Here is a 26,412-nt window from a genome sequence, read left to right on the forward strand (position 1 = left end):
TTGTTCCTCGACAGACATTATTTTTGTTCCTCCTATGCGCTGAAAAACTTTCCTATTCTGTTTTTTTGCTCAGGCCCACCCAAGCCTTGTCTAATATAGCATAGAATTATTGCCATCTTGTGACATCTTGGTGCCAAGGAGCTATGTTGAAGTGAGTGTAGGAGCTTCATTTAGACAGGTCATCGCCCTTTCTCATAGAAAAGTAATGCTTTGCCACCAACCTGTGGCATTGTTACACAATTATGAACCTTTTCTTGGGGGCAGGGGGGGGGGGCGTCAATTCCATCAATTTTCACTATTTGTGGTAGGGCTCCATCACTATCCAACGCAAACAATGTGCTTGAGCTTGTTTGTTCCTCGTAGTGCTGTTTCGGGGTGTCATTTTTTAGTTTGTGATGGTAAAATCTCTTTGTGTGAATGTTCTGAACTCCTATTTCAATAAAGAATAGAATCATGCCACTTTTGGCTATGCCACAGCGTATATATCCGATAAATCAACAATTAATCAAAAACATTTAAAATTTTAAACCACATAATGTAATCCATCCTTCCATTTTCTATAGCGCTTGTTCTCAGTTGGGTCGCAGATGAGATGGAGCCTATCCCAGCTGACTGAAGTCCATGTGGCCGTTTTGATGTTTTTCTTCAGTTGTTGTCATGCAAATGTACCCTCAGACTCCGCGGGTCTGAGATTCCCATTCTCGGGGTGGCTGGCATGGAACAAAAGCCGGCATTAGGGCACATTTAAAAGATGTAAATCATACTGCGACGCTGGGCCAGAGGGGAGGGAATGGCATTCACGGGGAGCCATGGTGACAAAGTGTCAGGTTGCACTCTGTCAACTTGGAGTGGGGAATAGTCAATCAGTGACATGCGACACTGCCGGCCACCTGTTTGACGGCACTGTGTCCAAGAGCACATAAGCACCTACTATGTGCATACGTGGAGGCGAGGCGAGACCGGACAGCTGTCCGAAGACAGCGACTAAAAAGCTCACAATGTTCCCCTCAGCAAAATGTTTTAATCATCCACCCGACTGTTTTCTATAGTGCTTGTCCTTATTAGGGTTACAGTTAACTGGAGACTATCCCAGCTGAAAAAGCACAATTGTTCGGATTTGCCGACGCTTTGATAGTAGCTGCTCGCACAAGGACAATGCATACTTGTTTAAGTATTGTCAACCGCATTTATACAATGCAAAACCAGAACTAGTTAACCACCGTGTTGAACATCATCCATTAACCATCCATCGATTTTCTATTACACTTGTCCTCATTAGGGTTGAGCTGGAGCCTGTCTTTTGGTGAGCGGTGGGGTGCACCGTGGACTGGTCGCGAGCCAACTGCAGATCGTTTATTCGTTTGGTTGTTTTTAGGTTACTTTTTGATTGCCTTCTTTACAGAGACATTTTTAGAACAATTCATGAATTGGTTTCAAATTTGTTTTTAATAAATCTGCAAAAAAAAATCAACAATTCAGTTTTCTTTTCTGTCAATATGGGGTGCTGTGTGTACATTAATGAGGAAAAAAATTAACATAAATGATTTTAGCAAATGGCTGCATTATAACAAAGAGTGAAAAATTTAAGGGGGTCTGAATACTTTCCGTACCCACTGTATAGTAGATCCTCTCACCAGCACAATAAATAGATGTTTAAGTCCCGTCAACTGCATTTATGTGACACAAAACCCAAACCAACAAACTACCATGCTAAACATCTTATATCCATTATCTATAGTGCTTCACCTCAGGATCGCTGGTGAGCTGGAGGCATTCATAAACACATTCCCCGAGAAAGTCCTCGCAAGCATGGGTAGAACATGCAAACTTCACACAAAAGGCGGAAGCCAAAATTCAAACTCCGAAACTCAAAACTGTGAGGTAGACATGCAAACTAGGAGTCCATAAAATGAAAGGAGTTCCCCTCCTCCTGCCCAAAGCCAGATGGGATAGGTTCCAGCTCAACCATGACCAAGAGATAAAAAAAAGTATTTTTCGCTACTAAGTAGTTGACTTTTTAGACTGTCACGATGCTCTTTCCCATTTCTCGCTTAAATGATTGATAGTGTTTTCATTTGAAATTCAGAGAGAAAAACTGTTATTTTGGCCATTCTGTTACACAGCAACCACAATTTGGAGCAGGAAAACATTTGAAAATATGTCTGGAAGTGGAAGTCGTTGAAAAAAAGGCACTTATTGTTTACGTGTAAATGCTTGAAAACGGTCATCTGTGATCAGCCAAAACAACAAGTGTGGACAATAGGGCTTGTGTTCAGAATGCTATTTAAAAAAAAATAAAAAAAATTACATTTACTACACCAATAGGTCCATTGAGACACTTTATTTGTATAATGCACGCACACCTGGCAAGCCACCAGTATGCTATGAAGCAAAGTGCAGAGGCCACCACATGAAGCACATATTATGGAGGGAGGTTTGAAGATGATTACGTTTGGATTCAAGGATTATGTTGTTTTTAAAAAAAAGAATGACAACAGTCAAGGTTTGCAATTCAATGATAAGAAACACATGAACTACGACGTCTAACTTCATCCGTCCCTATAAAACCCACAAAGACAGATAAGCTGCGTAAAGTTCATCAATAGCTGGTCACACATTAACATATCCTAATGTCGGTAATACCTTTACAGTATGGAGACTGGTTTGAGACCATTAAAGAAAAACTGGGATTGGGAATATGTTATGTGTAGAAAGTAGTACAGCAAACCAAGACGAGTACAGATGTTAAGTGCTAATTGGCTAATGTGCGAATGTACAGTTGACTGACGGTTGCCCAGTGTACGGGTTTTTGCTTGAGTAGATTGAAAAAGCAAGGTCGCCATCACCGATGCACTTTCCAACTTTACTGAACAGGACAAGCAGTCAAACAAACAAATACAAAAGTAGGGGGGCGGCATGCCAAGTAATGCTAATAACATGTAGCATAGTGAAGGGTTAAAAATTTCCGTCAGCTCCGTCAATGGGCGTTCAATTGATGCAAAATGTGAGAAAAAACTCCTTAATTATTTTTCTTTAATCATTCCGATGCCACACAGCGCCTTTAAAGGCAGTCGTCCGACAGAAAATGACGTCACCGTTTTGACCTCGTCTCAAGTCCCTGAAGGGAAGTTGCGGTGCTTTTTTTCGCTGACGGAGTGAAAGAGAGTTTGCTTTGAAAACACAGACAATGTTTGCCCACCCGCGTGTAATCGAGGCCGTCCAGGCCGCTGTTGATTTGTGTAACGTAGCCTTTCCTGTCTACGTTGGCTAGCTACAATGCTCCCTATTTATAGAAGTTTTGCCTCAGATATTAGCGCTCTGGCTTGCTCAGTCGCTCATTTCCTGCCAGAGGAAACGTGTGAGTCTGTGTGTGTGTGTGCGTGTGTATATATATATATATATATATATATATATATATATATGTGTGTGTGTGTTTGTGTGTATGTGGGGAGGGGGTTTCTGACAGAAAATTTAGACAGAAAAGAGCCATCATGGTTCATACATCACAATCCATTCATGGGGCGACCAAGCACAGTTCCGAGGGGGCCTGAAGTAGTGACCACGTTTTGTTTTGATTATTTGTACATATTTTAAAGCTGTCTGAACCTCCCCAAACTCTTCATTTTCCGAACACTCCTAATAACCTCTACCTTAAGCTTATAAACACTTTCTATGCTCTTAAATACCTTTTAAACTCTTAAAAATACAGTAATACACCATAGTACTGTACACTATGTACATTTTATTCCTTGTAATGTGTGTTTTAATTAATTTTTCTTTTGTTTTTTTTTCAGTTTTGTTTTGGGCTAGGAAGTGTTTTTTTTTAACCAGCAAAAAAAATTACAGCATACACTCAAACTCTCGTGATATGGTGAATTATGCGCGTTATGAATATATATATAAAAAAATAGTAATGGACTGAATCTGCAATAGGTAAACCGCAATATACACTGCATTTCAAATCAGGAACCTCCCCGGTTAGCCTTCGAGTGAACGTCTGGGCATGAGTTGAGGCCCATTTGTGCATTTGACTGGTTCTCCAACTTTGATAAACGGCTGAAAGCATCGGCGACCGTGGCGCTACATGCCCACATGCGAGGGCATTACAGTACTTAATTGCTCTCCTTTTTTCAATTAACTCAAGCGGCGACGTATCTCAAGCTCAGTCCTCAAATTTTGGCTTGCAACACAAGGCAAAAAATCCACCAAGAGACGGCTCATAACACGAAAACCCCGCAAGTTAGAGCACTTGTCAGTCAAGGCACCATTCTATCTTTAAGTCAGTATTTCTTTTTCCAGTGACTTTATGCTTTTACTCCCTACTTTTGAAAACAGATACAATATCTGTACTTTGTACTCACTTTTTCAAAATAGGTATGTCATGTTTTTAAACTCCGCGGATGACAACACGATCTAAAAAAGTTATAGTGATAAGGGTGTGTATACTTGTGCAACTAAGTTGTTTATTTTTACTTCCCCACTCGCAGTGTTGTAGCCTACATTTTTAGGTCACATTAATGTGGAAAAGGTTTAAAGTGACTTAACTTGGTCTCATTTTTTTTTACACCACAAAAATATGGCCTTTGAACAGGGGTATGTAGACTTTTTATATCCACTATATATAAATCCATCCATCCATCCCTCCATTTTCCATACCGCTTGAAAAATGGAAAAACTAGGGTCGCGGGCATGCTTGAGCCTATCCCAGCTAACTGGGCGAGAGGTGAGGTACACCCTGAACTGGTCGCCAGCCAATCGCAGAGGAAATACAAACAAACAACCATTTGCACTCACATTTACATCTACGGATGACTTAGTGTCTTCAATTAACCTACAGTGCATGTTTTTCAGATGTGGGAGGAAACCAGAGTACCTGGAGAAAACCCATCCGGGCACGGATGAGGCCAAATTTGAACCCGGGTCCTCAGAACCGTGAGGCGGATGTGTTAACCAGTCTTCCACCGTGCCACCTACGTATATATAAAGGTTGGTAAAAATACATTTTTACTTTTGTACTCAAGTAAGTAAATTTACCTTAATAAAGAAGTCAAATCAGTACTAATTTTACCAGTCATTTTTTTAAAAGTATCTGTACTTGTACTACATAGGACAGCGGCTGAGTACGTTTGCCACCTCTAATGTTGACCGATCGAGCATGCTGACGTCCCCGTACTGCTAACGATTTTCCAGGGCGGGCTTGCGTTATTTTGTCAATGTGTCAGGGGTGCGTGTTTGTGTAAGGCAACACCTCATGCTCGCAGATGTCAGAGTTCACCTTCCTCCAAGGCCCGCCGTTGAAGGAAAGGCCGCCGCTGGTCCGGGACATCCTGTTTTGGGATATAAACACTGTTGTGCAGCCGGGGATTTTCCTCCTCGTGTCGGAAAAACAATTTGCAAACAACCTCTCTCCCACCCGGTGCCTTTTGATAAGGCTTTAATGCAACTTAGAAAGAACCGATAGAAGAAAGTCTTTTGCAAGGTGGCAGCTTCTTGGAGAGACTTCAGAGAGATGTGATAAGAAAGCCAAGAAAATACTTGGCCGAGTCTGGTTGTTATATCATGTGATGGGTGCACTAGAGCTTTTTGGTTCCAGGGACCCCTTACAGCAGGGGTGCCAAACTCATTTTTGTCGTGGGCCACATTGTTTCCCTCAGGCTGTTATGACTGTGAAATCATATAAATGTTTCACCTCATCATAGCATTCAGTGACTGCTGATGAATAGAGGGCGCAAGGCCGCCGCCCCATAGCTGCTGAGTGACATTGAAAAGGACAAAGTGAAATAATGTGAAAGATTTTATGTATATCTATTTTTAGACTAGGAGTAGGATAAATAGTATACAGTTAACGATGAGTAAAATAGATTCGTTGAGCTCTGGTTGTCTCATTTTATGACGCAACTTTGGGTTTAGGGTGCATCGACGTTTTCCCATTGACTCCCGTGAAATGTTTGACGTGCAGTTGGTCCTTGTGAAATACAAAAGATTTTGCTGAGGTAGGGATTTGGAATGCAGCGCCCTTTAACATTAAACTGGGTTACTGTAAAACCCTCCCACCCCCATCAAGTTACTGTAAAAGGGGTTTGACAATGAAAAAAATGTTTTTTTTACATATGACGATTGGACATTTTGGTACACATTTTAGCAAGCATCATGGAAGTTGATTCAAATTATTTGCTTTCGTGGTCCACATAAAATTATGTGGCGAACCGGATTTGGCCCCTAGACCTTGAGTTTGACACCAGACCCCTCATCACCCTAATGCCAACTAAATATACATTTAAATGCCATAGCAATTTAAAAGTAGCCTATTTTCCAGAACAAATGTAATGTGACAATAACATCATGTTGTGACAATAAAGTTTTTTCAACAAAAAAAGGTAATCTCAGATGTATTTTGTTGGGGTGAAAACTCATAAACATACGAGAATAAAGTTTTATTTTACAAAGATAAAGTTGCAATATTATGACAGTCAAAGTTTAAGAGCAAAGTTATATTTTAAGCATTGAATGTCAGAAATACAGGGATATTTATTTCCGATTTTTTTTTTTTAATAGCAATTATAAGGGAGGCTCAATTCGCGGATTTTTAGTAGTCGCGGTCAGGTTTAATCCCTTCCCCCCGAATTGCAGTCACAGTATTTCAAAATTTCTAGCAGACGAGGCCATGACCTGACTAAATGAAGCCTCTCCCCTTACTTTAACAAGGTTCCTTGGCATTACAATGCTACAAGATGGCCCCAAAGCAATACTTTAATTATATTAGACATGGCTTTGGCCAAACAAAAACAGGAAATACTTTTTTTGTGTGACTAACAAACGACAGTGTTCTTAATTAAATCAGCAAATTTGTGGATGTGCAGTTTTCGCTGTGTTGACTAAAAATGCTCTTACAGCTGGGAATACAATGTCACTTAAGAGGTCTGGCATGCACTTTACAGCCTGCAGATGTGTGCTTTTGTAGACTAACAGTTAGTTCTTGTAGACGAAGTCTTTTTTCAAATTATTTTATCGTTCAATCTGTCAGAGTCACGTTCACGCTCGCTTGTCAAGCTCGTGTTTATTCCTCATTTCCAACTCGCAAAACATACTCTTGACTCTGCATGTTCCGCACTCCCTATCATTTAGCCGAGGAAATAAAACAAGACAATTGGTGGCAAATGGAGATTTATTTCTATGTCCAAGAACCTCGCGCTCTCGCTCCGCATTTATACAGCTCCATTAAAAAAAAAACAGAGAAATAGAAAAATAAACATTGATATAACAACTAATTATTTAAGAGTTTAATTCAAATATACAATTTGCAAGTCAATGGATATGTTTACATGGACAGCAAGAACCAAGTTTGTTTAGAGAATCTTGCTTCATTACTATCTCTAGGACTTCTATTTGTCAGAAGTCTGTGCTATGAATCGGATCCATAATAGTTATTGTCAAATTAGGAGTGTCCATGTAAACAGACCATATCTTAAAGCTTATTGAGCCTACATTCAGCAAAGTCAGAGTTGTGTGTGTCGTAGTATACATAGTCGTCCCTGCATCCACATTGAGTTATAGGAAAGAGATGCTAAGCTAAGCTAACGTCTGACAGGTCACCAGGTGGGAAGACGGTGGCTGATCTGAGTTTTTTTTTTTTTTTTTTTTTTTTTTTTTTTTTTTAAGACTACTAACCCCTCACGTTCACTCTCCTGAGCAATTAAAAACAACTAGAGTCCCAATTTTCAAGGCAAATGTGTCCTCCACGTCCTTTAATAGTCCAACGTCTTTCCCTTTCAAATGAGTTGAGATGTTCCTTAACCCTTGAAGATTGGCTTCAATTCCTCTCAATCTGATCGAGGTCCAGCTCTCCCCCAAGCTGGAAAATGTCCCTGGCTGCTCCGCGGTCACCCTTCCAGAGGGCGACTTCACCCCGAGGCGAACCGGATCTCGAGCCCACGCTACAGGCCGAGTCGCTGTCCAGTTCCTCGTCGGACGAATCCTCGCCGTCTCCCGTCACCTCCTGCCGGGGTTCCAGTCCAAGCTCGGAAACAACGGTGAATTCCGATTTGCACTGGCTCGACGGGGGCAGGCTGGATTGGCAGCTGTCGAAGAAGGAGAAGCCGGGGCAACTCAAGCTCTGGAAAGTCTGGAGTTGCTGTAAAAAAAAATACAAAACAAAAAGAATGATGTTAATGTGATTATGTGGAAGTAGCAGTGGTGGTGGTGGGATCGCACATTCAGAAAGTATTCACAGAGCTTTGCCTTTTTCCACGTTATGTTACAGCCTTATTCCCAAATGGAGTAAACATATTTTTTCCTCAAGATTCCACACACAACACCCCTTAATGACAAAATTAACATTTCTTGATTTTTACTTAATATATTTAAATATGCGGAACGGTGGACAACTGGTTAGCCTAACTTAACTTTGGCCTGAGGACAAAAACGGCTAATACTGTATACGGGGAGTACTGATATTACTGTACTTTAGTCGATTTTTCCTGGTATCTATACTCCACTTGAGTGTTTATTTTTCTGATTTTTACTTTTACTGCCTGCATTTGATACCAGATATCTGTTCTATCTTTCTACTCCTCACTTTGGCAAAATAGGCTCGTTAGTTTTTTTTTAACCTCCGTGGGCACCACGTAAAAAAAACGTAACGAGGAGAGATGAAGAGTCAACCGCAGATATCTTGGTAGCTTAGTTTTATTTGGGGTACTTTCCTTTTTGAGGTTTTCCTGTCACTTTTTGTGAGATTAGGTTTCGCTTTAAGCTGCATCTTGCGTTTCATTGAAAGATTCATTTGCACATGCAACCGCACGTACAGAGCCGTGGCCCTTCTACGCAGAAAACTGCAAACTTTATGTTGTTTCTTGCTTTGTCAAGGCGACTCGCAAACATGACTTTGCTTTTGTTCAAACATTTGACCTTGAAGACATTCAAGCGGCAAACAAGACTTATCCCGAGTGACCTTGACATCTATGAAGACTTAGCTCCTCTTACACATAAGCAAAGCAATCATGCAGTGCTGTGAAAAGGGGAAAAACATCTTAACATCGTTAGTAATGAAGATTATAGTGATGAATATTTGAATTAGACTATCACAGTCACAAATCAATGGTCACATTTATGCGATTTGCATCACATGATGCGGTTGGCGGACTTGATCGTATTCATTAAGTTTACGAGCCGAGCTACAAGGAAGCGCTGCAAGACACGAGCGGGTGATTTACATGACATGCCTCAATCATTTTAGAGTTTGTTCATAAATTAATATAAGTGAGTGAGTGAGTGAGTGTTACCTTATACATATTTTCAAATGTAACTACTTTGAATTATGCGTGACATGATGTGGTTGCTGGACTAAAACCTATTCATTGTGTTGGCAAGAGGAGAAATCAATGTATGTGACATGTTGGCAATCAATAATATCACAGTATTTAGTCACTAAATATCATCATATTTTGTAATTTAGTTAGTTTGGATTTTACGTTACATGATGCGGTTGACAGAATTAAACCTATTCATTGTGCGAGTTAGAGGAGCTCCTATGAGGAAGCGCTGCAAGACACGAGCAAGTGGTTAACATAAAATTCCACAAACATATTAAAAGTTTTTATTCACTCAAAGTTATTTGTTATGTATAAAATGTGTCATATTTTCTAATTTAGCTGCTTTGGTTTTTTTTTTTTTTTTTTTGCATCACACAAATATGTATTCATTGGGCTTGCAACAGCAGCTATGAGGAGGAGATGCCAAAATCACGAGGGGGTGATTTACGTGACGTGCCTCGTTCATAAATCTTTTTCAGTTAATGTAAGTGCGAATTATCCATGATGTGATGTCACTGACGTGTGAGGTGGTCAACTTCCTCAAACTAAATGTCATCAGATTTTGTAATTTAGTCAGTTTGGGCTTTGCATTTCATGGTGCAGTTGACGGACTTAAATCCAGTATGTATTCATTGTGCTAGTGAGAGGAGCTGTGAGCAAGAGCTGCAGGACACAATCGAGTGATTTACATAAAATGTCTCAATTCTATGAAGAGTTCTTATCCACCTAAAGTTTTACGAGAATAACGTAAAGGTTTGTTTTTTTCCCACATCATCTTACAAGAACCCGTAACACTCTCTATTGAGAAAAAAAACTTAGACTAATAAAGTGTTATCAGATTAAAAAAGAAGCCATGTGCAATGCAGTACAGGGAAGGGGTTAATAATCTGTGGAGCAGCAGATGTTTGGAGGCACGGAGGTGAATGGAGATGGTTTTTTTCACTTTTTTCACTTGAGGACGGACAACTTCCCTGTTGCCATGCACCGGGAGTCTCCCACTAGTCGACTGACAAACAAAAGCGAATACTTCAGGTGATAACGAGAGGAGTGCGAGGCCTTCACTGTCTGTCACCAGAATGGAAAAAGTGAGATTTCTACGCCCTCTCTGTGTTCAGTCCCCCTGGTATTACTTGACTACTAATTATCCCAGCAGAGGAGGTGGGGGGTTGGGGGTTGGGAGCTGCTTTGTCACAATGTGCTTTCCATAAAGCCAGGGATTTGGGAGGGTCTGATGGGGTTACATTTCTGTACTGCGCCCAACTTTTCATACCACCCCCACATGGAATACACCCATAGATGCACTTAAAGACTATACCACACGTGCAGGAAATCTTTATGTCAAGTTTCACAAGCTCTAGTCACTTACAAGCTGGTAAACAAGGTTTTTACGAAGCGGAGTTTAAGCACATTTGTTGATGAAAAAGAATTGACAGGTTTTTTAAAAATGGGCAGATGGGCAATGTCATTCGTCGATGGGGTTAACAAAAATAGTTAAGACGTGGATGTAAAATAGCTTATATTCATCATTCATTTAAATTTTTGTCATTATTTACTATTGATTCAATTATTACTTAATGATGTATTAAATACAGTATGGTTCAATGTGTATGTAAAATTGTTAATTCTATTTTGTATTTTTATTTACAATAAATCAATTAAAAAAATATTCAATGAGATAAATGGATGTAAAAAATAAATGAAAGTGAATAAATACATTTGAATTATTTTTTTTAGGTGGGGCACAGCTAAATTCATGCAACAAATACAGTATTTACAGGGCTGCTGAAAATGTAAATGCTTTACAGAACGGTTCCAGCGACAGCTAAAAAAAAAAAAAAAAAAAAAAAACGCAGAAATTTCACTTTTCGCGTGAATGTTTGTTTGTCTATATGGGCCCTGCGATTGGTTGGCGTCCAGTCCAGGGTGTACAGAGCCCTTCAATAGGATAGGCTCCAGATCACCAGCGATCCAAATTGAGGACAAGCACTATAGAAAATGGATGGATGATGTTCAGCACAGTTCTTAGCTGGTTAGGGTTTTGCGTCCCACAGTGTGTTTGACAGGACTTCAACATGTATTCATTGTGCCTTTGAAAGGAGCTACTTACCAATGTGTAGGTGTTAGAAGCTTCAATACTTCCATAAAAAAAAGTCATCATGGCACTAAAACAAACATGCCCCTGTTAAGCATGATGACAACCATCCGCTTGAGTGAAAGTGCGAAGAAATAAGGAAGGGAGGCCATTTGAAAACACCAAAATGGATAAATGTCTTGAAATGAGGTCAGTAAACAACACTGTGTGAGGAAAAGCACAAGCAGACCTCAGAGTGTAGAACAAAAAGACATGCGAGGAAGGAATCTTTAACTCATTCCTGACGAGCAAACGACACATCCGCACACCTCCGCGTCAATCATTCATCTGCGTTGTACCGAGGACATGATGCAGATAAGCGGACAGTTTATAAAGAACATAGCACGGGCTGTTATTTAATAAGATAACGCGTTTACACGGTGAGCCGTGTCACGCCGCCTTTGCCTTCCCACGTTGCTGCTCATATAACATAAAAAAACATATAACATAAAAAACATATATCATATAAAAAAAACTTTTTATATACAATATAGTATGTCTGCGTGTGAGTGTCTGTGTGAGAGCTGTGGCTGACAGCAGCTTCTGTGTGAGTGTACTCACTGTGTTTTACTGTTCTTTTCAGTAAACAGCTGGAAAGTGCATCAGCGACTACGTGAGTACTGTATACTCTAAAAAACAATTAAAAGGGATTACAAAAAAAACGCAATAAGGCAGCAGGCAATTCAACATTTGCAAATTCACCTATTCGCAGACTTTTTTGTGCTCAGGCCCAAACAAATATCAGCTTTGCTTTGTTTGGTGCCATCTGGTGGCCAGTGAATTGTTAAAGTGAGTTGAGGAGCTTCAAGTAGTCCTTTTCCACCATCGCGTAAATAAGATCACGCCGTCCCCCCCTTCCACAACCTTTTCGTTAACCAAGGCAAAGATAGAAGGCCATTTTTCACTTGCGTCCACTCTTAAATCACTTGAACGTGGCAGCAAATCACACCCTGCAGATACCGCCTTCCGCAAACGCTGCGTCGACATTTCATTCAGCGAGCGGCCTTGAATTTGGTGATAAAGCTCGGCCTCCGTCTGACGGCTTTCCACAGCCACTCGAGAGGAGGAAAAAACACAAGCGGCCGGCCAAGGTGGAAGCGAAACAGCCAGGCATGCAAACAACACGGCAGACAGCTTGGCAGATAATTCAAGGAATTTATTTGGGGGGGGGGGGGGGGGGGGGGTGTCATGCGTAAATACCCACGATGCAGAGCGATCACTGACTGGCATGTCATGCACCCCCAGAATTCACAGCCGTCGTCATTGACGTGCTGCAGGAAGCTGAAGGCCACATTACGTGTTCCGCTGACACCACACACTGCGCCCTCCTCAACCTTCCATACAACACACACACACACACACACACACAAATTCACTTCACAACTTCTGCAGCGACAAACGTGCGTCTCAACATCTTTGATGTTGCAAGAAATTTGCTTGATGGCAACGATGTCATTTTGCAATCAACCCTGACAAACTTTGAGCTCATATGATTGTGGTTCATCAAAAATGTCCTTTCAGTTCCCCCCCCCCCCCCCCCCCCTCTTTGAAATACACAGCCTTTTCCAAACAGTTTCTCTTTTGCTCATATGGGTGTCTCTACAAAGGAACTGAAAAGTACAATGAATTCCGTAATGTTATGAGATAAATATTTAATGGAAGCAGAAACAAAGTCATTATGTTACAAGAATATTTTGTTCTGGTCATTCATCATTATGACTTACGTCGTAACATTTTAAGGCTGAAGTTGTAATGTTACAAGAATAAGTATAAATGATTTTTTTCAAGAAAAGTGTTTCGAGCAAAGTTTTTATGTTGAGAAGGTTTGAAGAATTAACTCCTAATGTTTCGAGAGTAAAGTTCAACAGATGTTGCAATGTTGTGACAATTAAGTCATAAAGTTGCAAGAATAAAGTCAGAATGTTACCAAGAATATAGTTGTAATGGTATGAAAATAACATTGTAATGTTACATGAATGTTAAGGTGAAATGTCACCAAGAAGTCCAAATGTAAAGGCGATAAAGTCCTAATGCTATGAGAATAAAGTTGCAATGTTATGAGAACTAATTTGTAAAGTTACATGAATGAAGTTGCAATTTTATGACAATTAAGTTGTAAAGTAAAAAAAAAAAGGAAGTCATAAATTTACGAGAATAAAGTCAGAATGTTACCTGAAAAAAGTTGTAATGTCACAAGAATAAAGTCCTAAAGTGAATAAAGTTGAAAGCGTACAAGACTTATTTTTCAGGGGAAAAGTTTCAATGCTTAAGGAATAATGTCGTAATTTTACCTGAAAAAGAAACAAGAATACTGTTACATTACAGTTATCAGAATAAAGTCAGAATGTTTCTAGAACTTGTTACAAGATTTTTTTTCTTTCAAAAACTGATAATTATTATTACCTGAAAAAATTCTTTACTACAATACTGTACCACAAAAGTAATTTTTGGGAAAGAGGAAAACTCACAATATGAAAGACTGATTTCAATTTCAAAATTGTCTGACACGACACAGTACACAGTGTCTCTCTTAGAAACCTGCCATCTATTAAATCAGGTGTTATCATTTATTAGTTGTTAAAACTTTTCTTGTAAATTTACTACTTTTTTTCTCATAAGATTACCACTTTAGTCTCAGAAACGTGACTTTTTTTTCTCATAATATTTTATTATTTCTTTCGGCACGGTGGGCGACTGGTTAGAGCGTCTGTCTCACAGTTCTGAGGACCGGGGTTCAATCCCCGTCCCCACCTGTGTGGAGTTTACATGTTCTCCCCGTGCCTGCGTGGGTTTTCTCCGGGCACTCTGGTTTCCTCCCACATTTCAAAAACATACATGTTAGGTTAATTGACAACTCTAAATTGCCCGTAGGTGTGAATGTGAGTGCGTATGGTTGTTTGTTTGTATGTGCCCTGCGATTGGCTGGCAACCAGTTCAGGGTGTACCCCGCGTCCTGCCCGATGATAGCTGGGATAGGCTCCAGCACGCCCGCGACCCTAGTGAGGAGAAGCGGCTCAGAAAATGGATGGATGGATTATTTCTTTCCCACAGTGTACCCTTATTACGCCTTTGTAGCAAGCCAGTTTACATCAACACACCTATAAAATCCAGAACAAGTTCGTGACGGTGTACAGAGGTGGTAAAAAAAAATTAAAATTAAAACTCCTATCAGATAGGTTGGTAGTAAAATGGGTGCCTTGTTAATCTACAAGGGAACGTCAATGTATTGTAAATCTTTGGAAAGTCTTGGGCCGCTGTTCATGTCCCCCGAGTCAAAGTCCGCCCGCATGCTGAGCTCCCTGTTGAAAAACTGACAAAAAGATGGGGGCAACGGCGGAAGATGGCCCCAAAACAAGAAACAATGAAATATAATTATTCAAATATTGTAAGTATGTTGAATTATTAATATAAGACACTGTAACTTTACAAATTTTAAACTAACACTACATAAATTTTTTATTTAAAAAAATGCACCTAAATAAATGCTTGAAAAGAAGCACTTCTAAAAAATTAAATGCAAATGCATTGTACAACCCCAATTCCAATGAAGTTGGGACGTTGTGTTAAACATAAATAAAAACAGAATACAATGATTTTCAAATCATGTTCAACCTATATTTAATTGAATACACTACAAAGGCAAGATATTTAATGTTCAAACTGATAATCAAAGAATCATGAACTTGGAATTTTATGGCTGCAACACATTCCAAAAAAGCTGGGACACGTGGCAAAAAAGACTGAGAAAGTTGAGGAATGCTCATCAAACACCTGTTTGGAACATCCCACAGGTGAACAGGCTAATTGGGAACAGGTGGGTGCCATGATTGGGTAGAAAAGGAGCTTCCCTGAATTGCTCAGTCATTCACAAGCAAAGATGGGGCGAGGTTCACCTCTTTGTGAACAAGTGCGTGACAAAATAGTCGAACAGTTTAAGGACAATGTTCCTCAACGTACAATTGCAAGGAATTTAGGGATTTCATCATCTACGGTCCAGAATATCATCAAAAGTTTCAGAGAATCTGGAGAAATAACTGCATGTAAGGGCAAGGCCGAAAACCAACATTAACAGGGGCATGTTTGTTTTAGTGCCATGATGACTTTTTTTTATGGAAGTATTGAAGCTTCTAACACCTACACATTGGTAAGTAGCTCCTTTCAAAGGCACAATGAATACATGTTGAAGTCCTGTCAAACACACTGTGGGACGCAAAACCCTAACCAGCTAAGAACTGTGCTGAACCAACAATGCCCGTGACCTTCGATCCCTCAGGCGGCACTGCATCAAAAACCGACATCAATGTTGAAAGGATATCACCACATGGGCTCAGGAACACTTCAGAAAACCAATGTCAGTAAATACAGTTCGGTGCTACATCCGTAAGTGCAACTTGAAACTCTACTATGCAAAGCAAAAGCCATTTATCAACAACACCCAGAAACGCCGCCGGCTTCTCTGGGCCCGAGCTCATCTAAGATGGACTGATGCAAAGTGGAAAATTGTTCTGTGGTCCGACGAGTCCACATTTCAAATTGTTTTTGGAAATTGTGGACGTCGTGTCCTCCGGGCCAAAGAGGAAAAGAACCATCCGGACTGTTATGGACGCAAAGTTCAAAAGCCAGCATCTGTGATGGTATGGGGCTGTGTTAGTGCCAATGGCATGGGTAACTTACACATCTGTGAAGGCATCATTAATGCTGAAAGGTACATACAGGTTTTGGAGAAACATTTGCTGCCATCCAATCAACATCTTTTTCATGGGCGCCCCTGCTTATTTCAGCAAGACAATGCCAAACCACATTCTGCACGTGTTACAACAGCGTGGCTTCGTCGTAAAAGAGTGCGGGTACCAGACAGGCCTGCCTCCAGTCCAGACCTGTCTCCCATTGAAAATGTGTGGCGCATTATGTAAAATACGACAACGGAAACCTCGGACTGTTGAACAGCTGAAGCTGTACGTCAAGCAAGAATGGGAAAGAATTCCACCAAAAAAGCTTCAACAATTAGTGTCCTCAGTTCGCAAACGCTTATTGAATGTTGTTCAAAGAAAAGGTGATGTAACACAGTGGTAAACATGACCCTGTCCCAGCTTTTTTGGAACGTGTTGCAGCCATAAAATTCCAAGTTCATGATTATTTGCTAAAAACAATAAAGTTTATCAGTTTGAACATTAAATATCTTGTCTTTGTAGTGTATTCAATTAAATATAGGTTGAACATGATTTGCAAATCATTGTATTCTGTTTTTATCTATGTTTAACACAAAGTCCCAACTTCATTGGAATTGGGGTTGTTCTTAAAAGTTAAATATAACTAAACTGTATTTAACAAATGTACAGTACTGGATTGAAAAACGTTTGGACCATTGTAACATCATGCACAGTTTGACCATTTAATTATGTGATTCTTTCACGTACCACAAGAGGGAGCCCACATGACACTAGTGGTACTGTATTAGTACCACACTTTTGAGAATCACTGCATTACACTCATGACAGAACTTAATTCATGTCAAACCGTTAAAGATTAGACTATCTGTATCTGGTTCTGGTAGCGGTTTGGTTTTCTGCAAAGTTTCGACAAAACCTTGCAGACCTTCAAGGAGTATTTAGACAGAACTACTATTCACCCAGAAAGTGATGAGTTGTATTTTCCATAACAGGTGATAAGGGCTAATTGTTAAAAATGGTTCACTTGAAAAAGCCATTCTGACTCTTGTTAAGTTTGCTTATGCTCAAAATGCAAATACAAATATTTGTAAAAAAGAAAAAAAAAGTTGACGCCAGAAACCTAACCCGCCTCCTTTTAAACGTCAACATAGCCAACGTGTCCGTCTGTTAATCCCTGAGACATCTATGAAAGCACAGGCCTAGTATGTGACGCAGGAGCATTCCTGCGAGCAGAGGTAACGTCAACGTGACGGCCGCATGTGTCGTCGGGGATGGGCTTGTTCCCCGCCTAGCAGCTGGCACGATTAGAGGAAACACCGTTCGTCCAACTCGGTCCTTAGGGTGACACAAATCTTTGGGAAAAAGGAAAAGGGAGGGTGTCGGAATAAGATGATGCCACTTTCTATAACCGGACCAGAGAACGGACAGTATTCCAGTAAGAGGGACTTCTTGAAAACATCGAATTTTAGGGATTGCCCTGCTACCTTTGGTGGGCCATGCATTCAGTACCTGGGCCTTCAGTGGGGACTTAATCAATCTACCTCTTGATACCACCACTATCACTCAGAATCAATATTTAATAACATGTCAAAACATAAAACATTTAAGTCAACTATATCAAACTCACCAGAGAAGCTGGTTATTCAATGTAGAGTGATGCCTTGAGATACGAGTTTAATTCATTTTGTGACCACGCTCATAACTCAAAACACGTTTTCTTATTGAAATGAATGGAAATGCCATTCATCCGTTCCAGCCTTCCCACAAAAACTAGAAAACAATGTTGTAATGTGTATTTTAATGAGGAAAAATAGCACACACTTTTTAATCGCACAGGATTAAACTTTTTTTTTTTTAATCACACTGCATTAATTTAATGGCCATTGTGCTGCTCTTTCTGGTGTGCCCGCCGTGGCCACCTGAAGGCAGTATAAAACAGACAGACGGTTATCCTGTCACCTCATCATTATGGCACTGATATTAGTCGTTCTTTACAGAGGATAAAGAATATAACTGAGTATTGTTATACAGTATTTCTATGTGTTGCTGCACCGTTTATATTCAGTCCATTGCTTAAAGGGTTATAGCATCGCAACATGGATGCTAATTACCATTAGCATTGAGCTAGCGCACTCAGAGGCTAAGTTATGTGGTTGTTTTATATACAGAAGGTTTAACTCGCTTTGTTTTGTGCGTAGTTTGACAGCAAACCTCAACTGGGAGTGGCTATAAACATCATGAAGCCTCTTTGACTAATTGTTCTCTCAGTGCTGCGTATGTGACGTGAGTTGACTTCACTGGCACCAAACAGCAAAACATTCGCCTAAAGACGGATCGCATCTTGAAAAACTCATAAGTCCAGTCACTTGTATCTCAAGGCACCACTGTCGTCGATTTGATATACGAATGAATTACGTTACAAGCTGCCTGCTATATTGTACAATCTCTTTGGCTGTCTGCCCCACAGCGACTTCCTTAATGGTATATAGCGTCTTTCAACAGTTGACAAGGATGTTGTTTCAGATGTACATCTCTGCATCAAAGAGTGCATACCATTAAAAGACTTGTACGCCTCCATTTGTGTAGCGAGTGCTCGTTTATAATCACTGATTTCTGAGGCCAAACCTAACATATGTTGGGTCTTGTCATGACTTTCTGTGCATAATCACTTCTTTTTGGGGGGGCGCCGCTGTAGCTCTGTGATAAAAGCCAGATCGGTGCAGGAAATGACAAGCAAGAGGGTGGGTCGTCGCGGTGAAGAAGCATATGGACGTTGAGGGGGCCAAACCTTTTGGATTTACCCAACAGACTCGATTCAGCCTGGTTCTTTTTGAGTGTGGCGTTAGGCAGCATGACTGAACATGAGGCATGTTTCGTGACTAAACACCACTCCCTCCTTCAGACAAACAAGACCTCAGTTCGTTTAGTTGGAAAGATTTGCTGTGAAAATTCAGCCTGATTAGACCGAATGAATTTAGTGAATGTATCAGATTTTTTTTAATGCTAGTCTGCATTCTGTCTATTGTCAAGGTGCCCATGAGCAAGGCAACCCACTCTCACCCCACCACCACCCAGGCTCAGAAAACGCTAGGCTAGGGAGTTGAACACATTCGTCGACTTTACTACGCATCGGCGTTTAATGTTTGAAGTTGAAGAATCGCTAATCACGTCTTTTTGGCATCTCCTTCTTGCAATCGGTCAATTTACAGAGGACTTTCAACTCCTACGTCTGCTACCGTCGGCGGACTAAAATGCTCTGTGGAGTACCGAAATAAACAAGGCCACAGTCTTCTTACCTCTGCGCTGTTCCGAGAGTTCGAAAATAAGCCGGTTAGCCTCACTAGCTTCGGTTATTCTGAGCACCACTAGTCTTAAGGTTCATACCAGCGGTACCTCGGGACCAGCGGCGAGGAACGTGAAAGTTCCGTCTTTGTCGCCAAAATGTTATGTCCAATAATATGCGGGCAACACCTGAGCCTTATTCACCTTATTCATCATAGAAACCTGTGTCACTTTACATCACTTTACAAGTTATCACGCAATTTTTTTTAAATTTAGATAACACACTCATTCTAACAGCACCGAGTTGTATAGTGGTGCACGCTGTTGCCTTCCATATAGACAGCGTGAGTTCTGGTCCCAGTCAGTACCTCAAAACCCAGTAACTGCCAGTTCCAATCCCAGATTTTAAAAAAATAAATAAATAACAAACTGCCGAACAAATGGTGAGAGTTACTCACTCTCGCGACCTCTGATGGGACAAGCCAAAAGTCACAATAACAACGTCATTCTTTTTTGTTACGTTTTGTTACTGATAACACCAATTTGAATTTTTTCTTTTCTTTTCTTTAAATATGTTTAGCTGCTGAGCACATGCTGACCTAGAACATATTGAATTGATTTTAGCAGCTACTCCTTCCATTTTTCTGTATGTGGCCCTAGTGGAAAAAAATTGGACATGCCTGATTTAGTGACTTCAGTAAACTTAACATGCATATTTTGGGATTTCACAGGAAGCCAGAGTACCCGCAGAAAGCCTAGGCAAACACAGGGAGAACATGCAGATCCGAACCTTGACCCTGTCACTTAAACAATGTAGTGTAAATCCAGCCTGGTGCTTAAATAGTTTCAACATGAGACCTTGGCAAATGTTTGCCTGTGCGCGTTTTTGTCTGTGCATGTCGGCCAATTCCAGCTCACCTGAGTCATCTTTGCCAGGTCCAGAGAGGGCCTCTGCTCCTGTGCGTCCTCGGGTCTACGCCGCTTCATCCCGATCTTTTTGTCGTTCAACACGCAGGGCTGCGACCTGCTCCGAGACAGGCACGCCTTACCGTCACCCCTCTGGCCAGACCTCCGCCCCAGTTCCGGGGTGGAATCCGGAGAACTGTCCTCCGAAGCCTCTTCCCTCTGGAGTTCGGGCAGGCTGATCTGCTCGTGGGAGAGGGAGAGAGGTCGCAGGAAGTGGCCACTGAAGGACTGAGGGGCTTTCGAGGAAGGAGAGGTGGGGGACACAGGAGAGGCAGTGAAGTGAGGGTGGGCAGGCAGTCGCTGGTTGAAGAAGGGCAGGTCCAAAGGCCCGTCTGTGGGGATGCTGGTGCAAGAAGGAAAACTGAAGCTGGAGCTGCGCTGCATGCCGGGGCAGTGAACACCAGAGAGCCCCCCGCCGGCGCGGACACTCCCCCCGCTGTAGCACCTTCGCTTCTCCACTGCCGTCCACACTCTAGAGCCCTGAGGCCGCCACGACGAACGAAAGCCGCCAAATTCGTCGGAGAAGGACAAAGAGCGACACTGGCGTTTGCTGGGGGGCGCTGTGGGAGCTTGACAGGTGGTGGTGGCGGGGGCAGAGGGGTGGGCTTTGGTTAAGGCGGCATCGCCCAGGCTGAGATCTCTGATCAGGCTGGTGATGGCCGTGGCGGGGCCCAACTCCTTGGCCCAGGGGCGAGCACCCGGCTCGGGCATCGCATCCCACAGGCTCTCCAGACTGGCACCTGACTGGAAGCTTCGCCCTGGGTTCAGCCATCTGTCTGCCTCTGCAAACATGACAAACATAAACTCTAAGGATATGTTTACACCACAACAGCCAAGGGAAAACTTGACAAAAGTATGCAGAAATGACTAAACACACTGTAGTATGCAATGCCAGGTCACGAGTTGGTGATGAAGCAAGAAACTCTTGCTATGCCATAAAAGTTCCAGGACTGGTGTCAGAAAATATCATATTCATACAAGACGACGGGTGCATGGAAGATTCTGTACTCCTGTTTCCATGCTTGTTTTATTGAGTAGATTTGTTTATCTTCAGAGCAGTTGTACCATAGCGCAGGTCTGCATGGATGTCGACCTTACTGGACTATGCTGGACTTAGTTCGACGGCAAACTAGTTGCGACTGGATCAACAGCGCCACCGCTGGTTGCAACCAGGTACTGGACTTTATTTTCCCTTGCGAAATCAACTCATTGTTGATTATTTGACAGAATTTTTAGGCTTCAAAAACACAATGGTCTTGTAAACAAATGGCCATAAGGACCGTTTTGAATCAGTTTATCTGTCAAAAATGATCAACTCATCAATGAGCTTTAAAGCGCACTCTGTAGCTAATACAAATCCTTCATTATGTGAAACCACATCTTTCCATCCATCCATTTTCAATAGCATTTGTACTCTTTAGGGTCACAAGTGAGCTGTAGCCTATCCCAGTTGACTTTGGGCAAGAGGCAGGGTACACCTTGCACAGGTCTCCAGTGAATCAAAGCATGACTCCTCCTTCTTTACCACAGACTAAAAGCAATTAAGCAGCTAGCATCCTGTATACAGTCAGACAGGAGGGAATCCATAACAAACCACTGGCCTCCCGGAAAGAAGCTCGAGATGAGAATAAATGGCTCTCATTGCAAAGAAAGAAATGTTTCTGATGGTCTTGAGATACAAGGTTTTAATATAGCCCAAAAGCAACAATGTTTAATGAAATTATTCAAGAATTGTCCTATAATAACAATAGTTATCTGAACTCACAAGACCTCTGATCCCAGAAAGCTATTCATGATAAGAATCAGTGAGTACCACACGTCACACTTACTAAACAAGCATTTCGGCCGACACGGTTCAGTGAGTGGAATGATTTATGGTCTATTGTAGTGCTTTACAAAGTACACAGGCTCCCTTTTAGTGGTATGTGGAAGAATCACTGCCTTAGTACAGTTCAATTGTATTTAACTTTATGGTACAATACATTTGTATTTAAATTTGAAGAGCTGTGTGTTTTGAAACTTTTATTTCGGTACAATTTTTGTTTTAATTGTATGTGCAATACATTTTAATTGAATTCATTATTTAAGTACATTTTTTTTTCCCTATATTTAAGCGCAGTGTTGATGTTCAAACTGTGGATAATGTTACTTTGTCTCATTTTTGATGAACACTAGCACCTAGCCTACTATGCTACTGGATTTTTTTTGTTGGACATGCTGGTGGTATTTGGAAAAGTAAAGATTTCTTGACGTGGTATGTGTAAAAAGTTTGAAAACCACCGTCTATAGTGTCAAGCTGGTTTTAGTTACGAAGCCAAACAAGATACCTTTTTTCACCCTAATCCTGTCCATTTTGGATCATGTTCTCCAACAGTGGCATGTAAATGGCTTCTTTTTGGCAGACAATTGAAATGCAGCAATGACCTGACAGGAATGTCATGAAAACAACTCAACAAAAAAGGCAACTTCAAAAGTGTCTTGTGACGCCTGAATGAGCGAGGCACGCAACCAAAAGCCCTCACCACACTCCTCTAAATGTCAACATCTGAAAAGAAGAAGAGAACAATGGGAATTTTTGTTTGTTTTTTGTTCTTTAACAGAAGTGTATTCTCTTTAACCTCTCGTGAAAGTAATGCGCAATGTAATGTGGAGGCAGGTGCATGCCGATCACGAGAAACTCGGAAGAGGAAGTGAAAGCCAAATACAGTGGAACCTCTGAGGTGGAACACGATCTGTTCTGGGATGCTTGAAACAGCGTTGAAAACTATATTTTTCCCACAGGAAATAATAGAAACTGTTGAGAAAAAGCACTGAATGGCTGGGTATTCATTAGCAGGTTTAAGGAAGCCAAATGTGAGACTTTTAATGACCTTTTTTCAGGCCACTTCACTAAATATGACCAATAGGCCTTGATGATATAGGCTGCATATTATAATGATAATATTAAAAATAATAATAAATTTAAATAGACGTTTACAAAATTTTTAACAGTTATTTTTTTAAAGACATTTTGCATTTTTTTAAGACTTTTGAACTGTGGATTTAAAGATTCTGTTTAGGTTTATTTTTAAGGATAATAAGCCTTCATTTTGGGAAATCCACAGACACCCCATAAGTAATACAGAATTTCAACATTGCTGACTTTCATACAAGTTTAAAAATAAGTTAACCATTATAAAACGTAAAAATAATCTACCTTAATTCTGATAAACTGCTACGCAGTCTTATAATGTGAGTCAAGACACCCTGTAAGTAATACTGTAACATTATTAACTGTCAGAAAAGTAACCGCTGTTGATATTTAACATATTCAGTCTTAATTTTAAGAGCTAGTGCAAAGGTTATTAATGCATCTCATTTTTAAAACGCATTCTTGATCATACATGGGTAAAAAAAAGTTGACCCCAGCAAAACAACATAAAACAAGACGCCACCTTAATTCTGGAAACATGTCCTGATGCGAATGTGAGTCCAGACACCCTCTAAGTAAAATTGTAACATTCTAGAAACCCCGTCTGTAAAATTTAAACATTTTTAACTGTCAGTTTTTAAAACGTTCCAAAATGCCATACAAGTGTAAAAAGAAGTTTTACACAGTAAACAGTCCACATCAACTCTGATAACACATGAGAGGGATGTTGCAGTCTTTGAATGTGAGTCTGCTTGTTTCTCTTCTAGCCCAAGAAAAAGCCATATGCTCAGAGTTAATCCGTTGATGCTGTTGCATGTATTTTCTGACCTCTCCGTTCAAAATCTGAAGTTTTGTGCAACTTCCAAGACATGAAGACATCCATCCATCCATCCATTTTCTTTACCGCTTATCCTCACTAGGGTTGCGGGCTCCTGGAGCCTCTCCCAGCTATCATCGAGCGGGAGGCGGGCTACACCCTGAACTGGTCAACAACAAACCATTCGCACTCACATTCACACCTACGGGCAATTTAGAGTCTTCAATCAACCCACCACGCATGTTTTTGGGATGAGGGAGGAAACCGGAGTGCCCGGAGAAAACCCACCCAGGCACGGGGAGAACATGCAAACTCCACACAGGTGGGCCGGGATTCGAACCCCGATTCCCAGAACTGTGAGGTAGATCTGCTAACCAGTTGGTCACCGTGCTGGCTAAAAAAAAATTATACAAACAAGAGAACTCACCAGCAGTTCCACAAGAGAAGAGGGTCGTCCCTCTGCTCATGGTGTGGAGCTCACGCTGAAAAGAGGCCATAAATATTCAGAGAAATCAAAATATGCAATTGCATAACACAATATGCATATATTCATTTAATCCCTGTGTGTATACAGTACTACGTTATTATCTTGAAGAGTGACAGTCAATTGTAAAGTACTTGTGAATTTAATAGGAAATTGTATAGCATTACAGTGGATTTGAATAGATAATTTTACGCTGCATTCCAAGCCGGTGGCCTGTTAAACTGTGACACAAGCCACACAGCTATAGTTGCCACGGAAATGTTATATCGTACCATAAAATCAGTGTGGCCGGGCCATATTCTTGTCACACGCTAATGATAATAAAACATACATTTTCTATAGCGCTTGGCCTTATTCGGTCATGGGTGAGCTGCAGCCTATTCTAGCAGATTTTGGGGCGAGGTAGACTCTGGACTGGTCACCATCTGATCTAGGGGCACATATGGACAAACAACCATTCCCACTCACATTCACACCCATGGACAATATTGAGTCTTCAATGAACCTAACTTGCATGTTTTTGGGATGTGGGAGGAAGCTGGAGTACGTGGAGAAAACATACTCAGGCACTCGCTCCTCCTTGTAGCTCCTTTCATAAGCACAATGAATACATGTTTACGTCCCATCAACCACATCGTGATTGCAAAACCAGCTAACCACCGCGCTGCAAAAAACATCACAACAGTGTTTGTAATTAAGATGATTCGGGCTCTGAAAACAATTTGGCTAACTCGGCTAAGTAGCGTATTTTCACGACCATAAGGCACACTTAAAAGTCTTACATTTTTTACAAAATGGACAGGGCGCCTTATAATGCGGCGCGCCTTATGTGTGCACCGAGTTCCAAAATCTGAAAATGTTGTTGTGTGACTTTGATGAGCGCTCCGCTTGACTGACTGGGAGCATTTCCTGCCGACACGCTGCTTATATAGAGGAAAGGCGGACGTGACTGAGAACATGCAGACGTTAAAGGGGGAAGGGTGCGCGTGAAGGAGGACGCTAAAGGCACGCCCCCAGTAGGTATATAGTATGTGCATTGTGCAAAACAACATCAGTTTGGCTAAGGACCCCTGAAAATGGCACCTACGAAGAGACACGCTTACGAAACTGCACGCTATCAGTTACGCGGAGGAACATGGGAATCGAGCAGCTGCGAGAGAATTCAAGATCAACAAATCCATGGTTTGCAAGTGGAGGAAGCAGGAAAACGAGCTTCGCCAAGTCAAGAAGACGAAGCTGAGTTTCCGCGGAAACAGGGCGAGGTGGCCCGAGTTGGAAGACCAACTCGAGCAATGGATTAATGAGCAAAGAACGGACGGGAGAAGCGTCTCTACAGTCACCATTCGACTGAGTGCAATAACTCGGAGTTTGCCATGATTCCGGGGGCCTGACGAAGGAACTCCAACTGCTGGACATCGGTGTAAACAGGGGGTTCAAAGTGAAGTTGCGAGCGGCGTGGGAGCGATGGATGACAGATAGCGAACACAGCTTTACTAAGACTTATGGTCGTGAAAATACGGTAAACCACAAAAATTGGTCAGCGCAAAAATTTCTGCCTCGAGGCAATAAAAAGTAATAATAAAAGCATATTTGCGCCGCCCGGAACCATTTGGCCACTGTCGATGTTTACCACACGGACATTTGTTGCAGACGCACGCACAATTGGGCCAGTGGAAATGCATTGCCAAAAACTCCAGAGGAGTGTCTGTAAGTGATTTTTAAGATACTATTAGATGTTTAATGTACATATAACATGATGTATAAGTGCGCTGCATAGTAGTTAGTGTTTTTTTTTTTACCTAAAATGGTAATCGCTCGTGTACTAAAGCTAATCGTGAAT

General features: G+C 41.2%; 1 protein-coding gene across 3 annotated transcripts in view; it reads right to left on the bottom strand.

Moving 5' to 3' along the window:
* Nucleotides 1-7,147: 7,147 nt before the first annotated feature.
* The window catches only part of LOC133485372 (protein FAM53B-like), a 36,936-nt gene continuing 17,671 nt past the window's right edge, over nucleotides 7,148-26,412 (bottom strand). For 2 of the 3 annotated variants that reach the window (XM_061788947.1, XM_061788946.1), the window contains exons 2-3: nucleotides 20,313-21,142; nucleotides 7,148-8,131 (exon numbers count right to left, since the gene is read on the bottom strand). In XM_061788947.1, the coding sequence (XP_061644931.1) occupies nucleotides 7,811-8,131; nucleotides 20,313-21,071 (1,080 nt within the window). In that variant the 5' untranslated portion in view covers nucleotides 21,072-21,142 and the 3' untranslated portion in view covers nucleotides 7,148-7,810. Of the gene's footprint in view, nucleotides 8,132-20,312; nucleotides 21,143-24,515; nucleotides 24,571-26,412 lie in introns of all 3 variants that reach the window. The other variant, XM_061788948.1, reaches the window with a different exon arrangement.

This window comes from Phyllopteryx taeniolatus, chromosome 11 (genome assembly GCF_024500385.1).
Source record: "Phyllopteryx taeniolatus isolate TA_2022b chromosome 11, UOR_Ptae_1.2, whole genome shotgun sequence".
In the NCBI taxonomy this organism is placed as follows: Eukaryota; Metazoa; Chordata; class Actinopteri; order Syngnathiformes; family Syngnathidae; genus Phyllopteryx; species Phyllopteryx taeniolatus.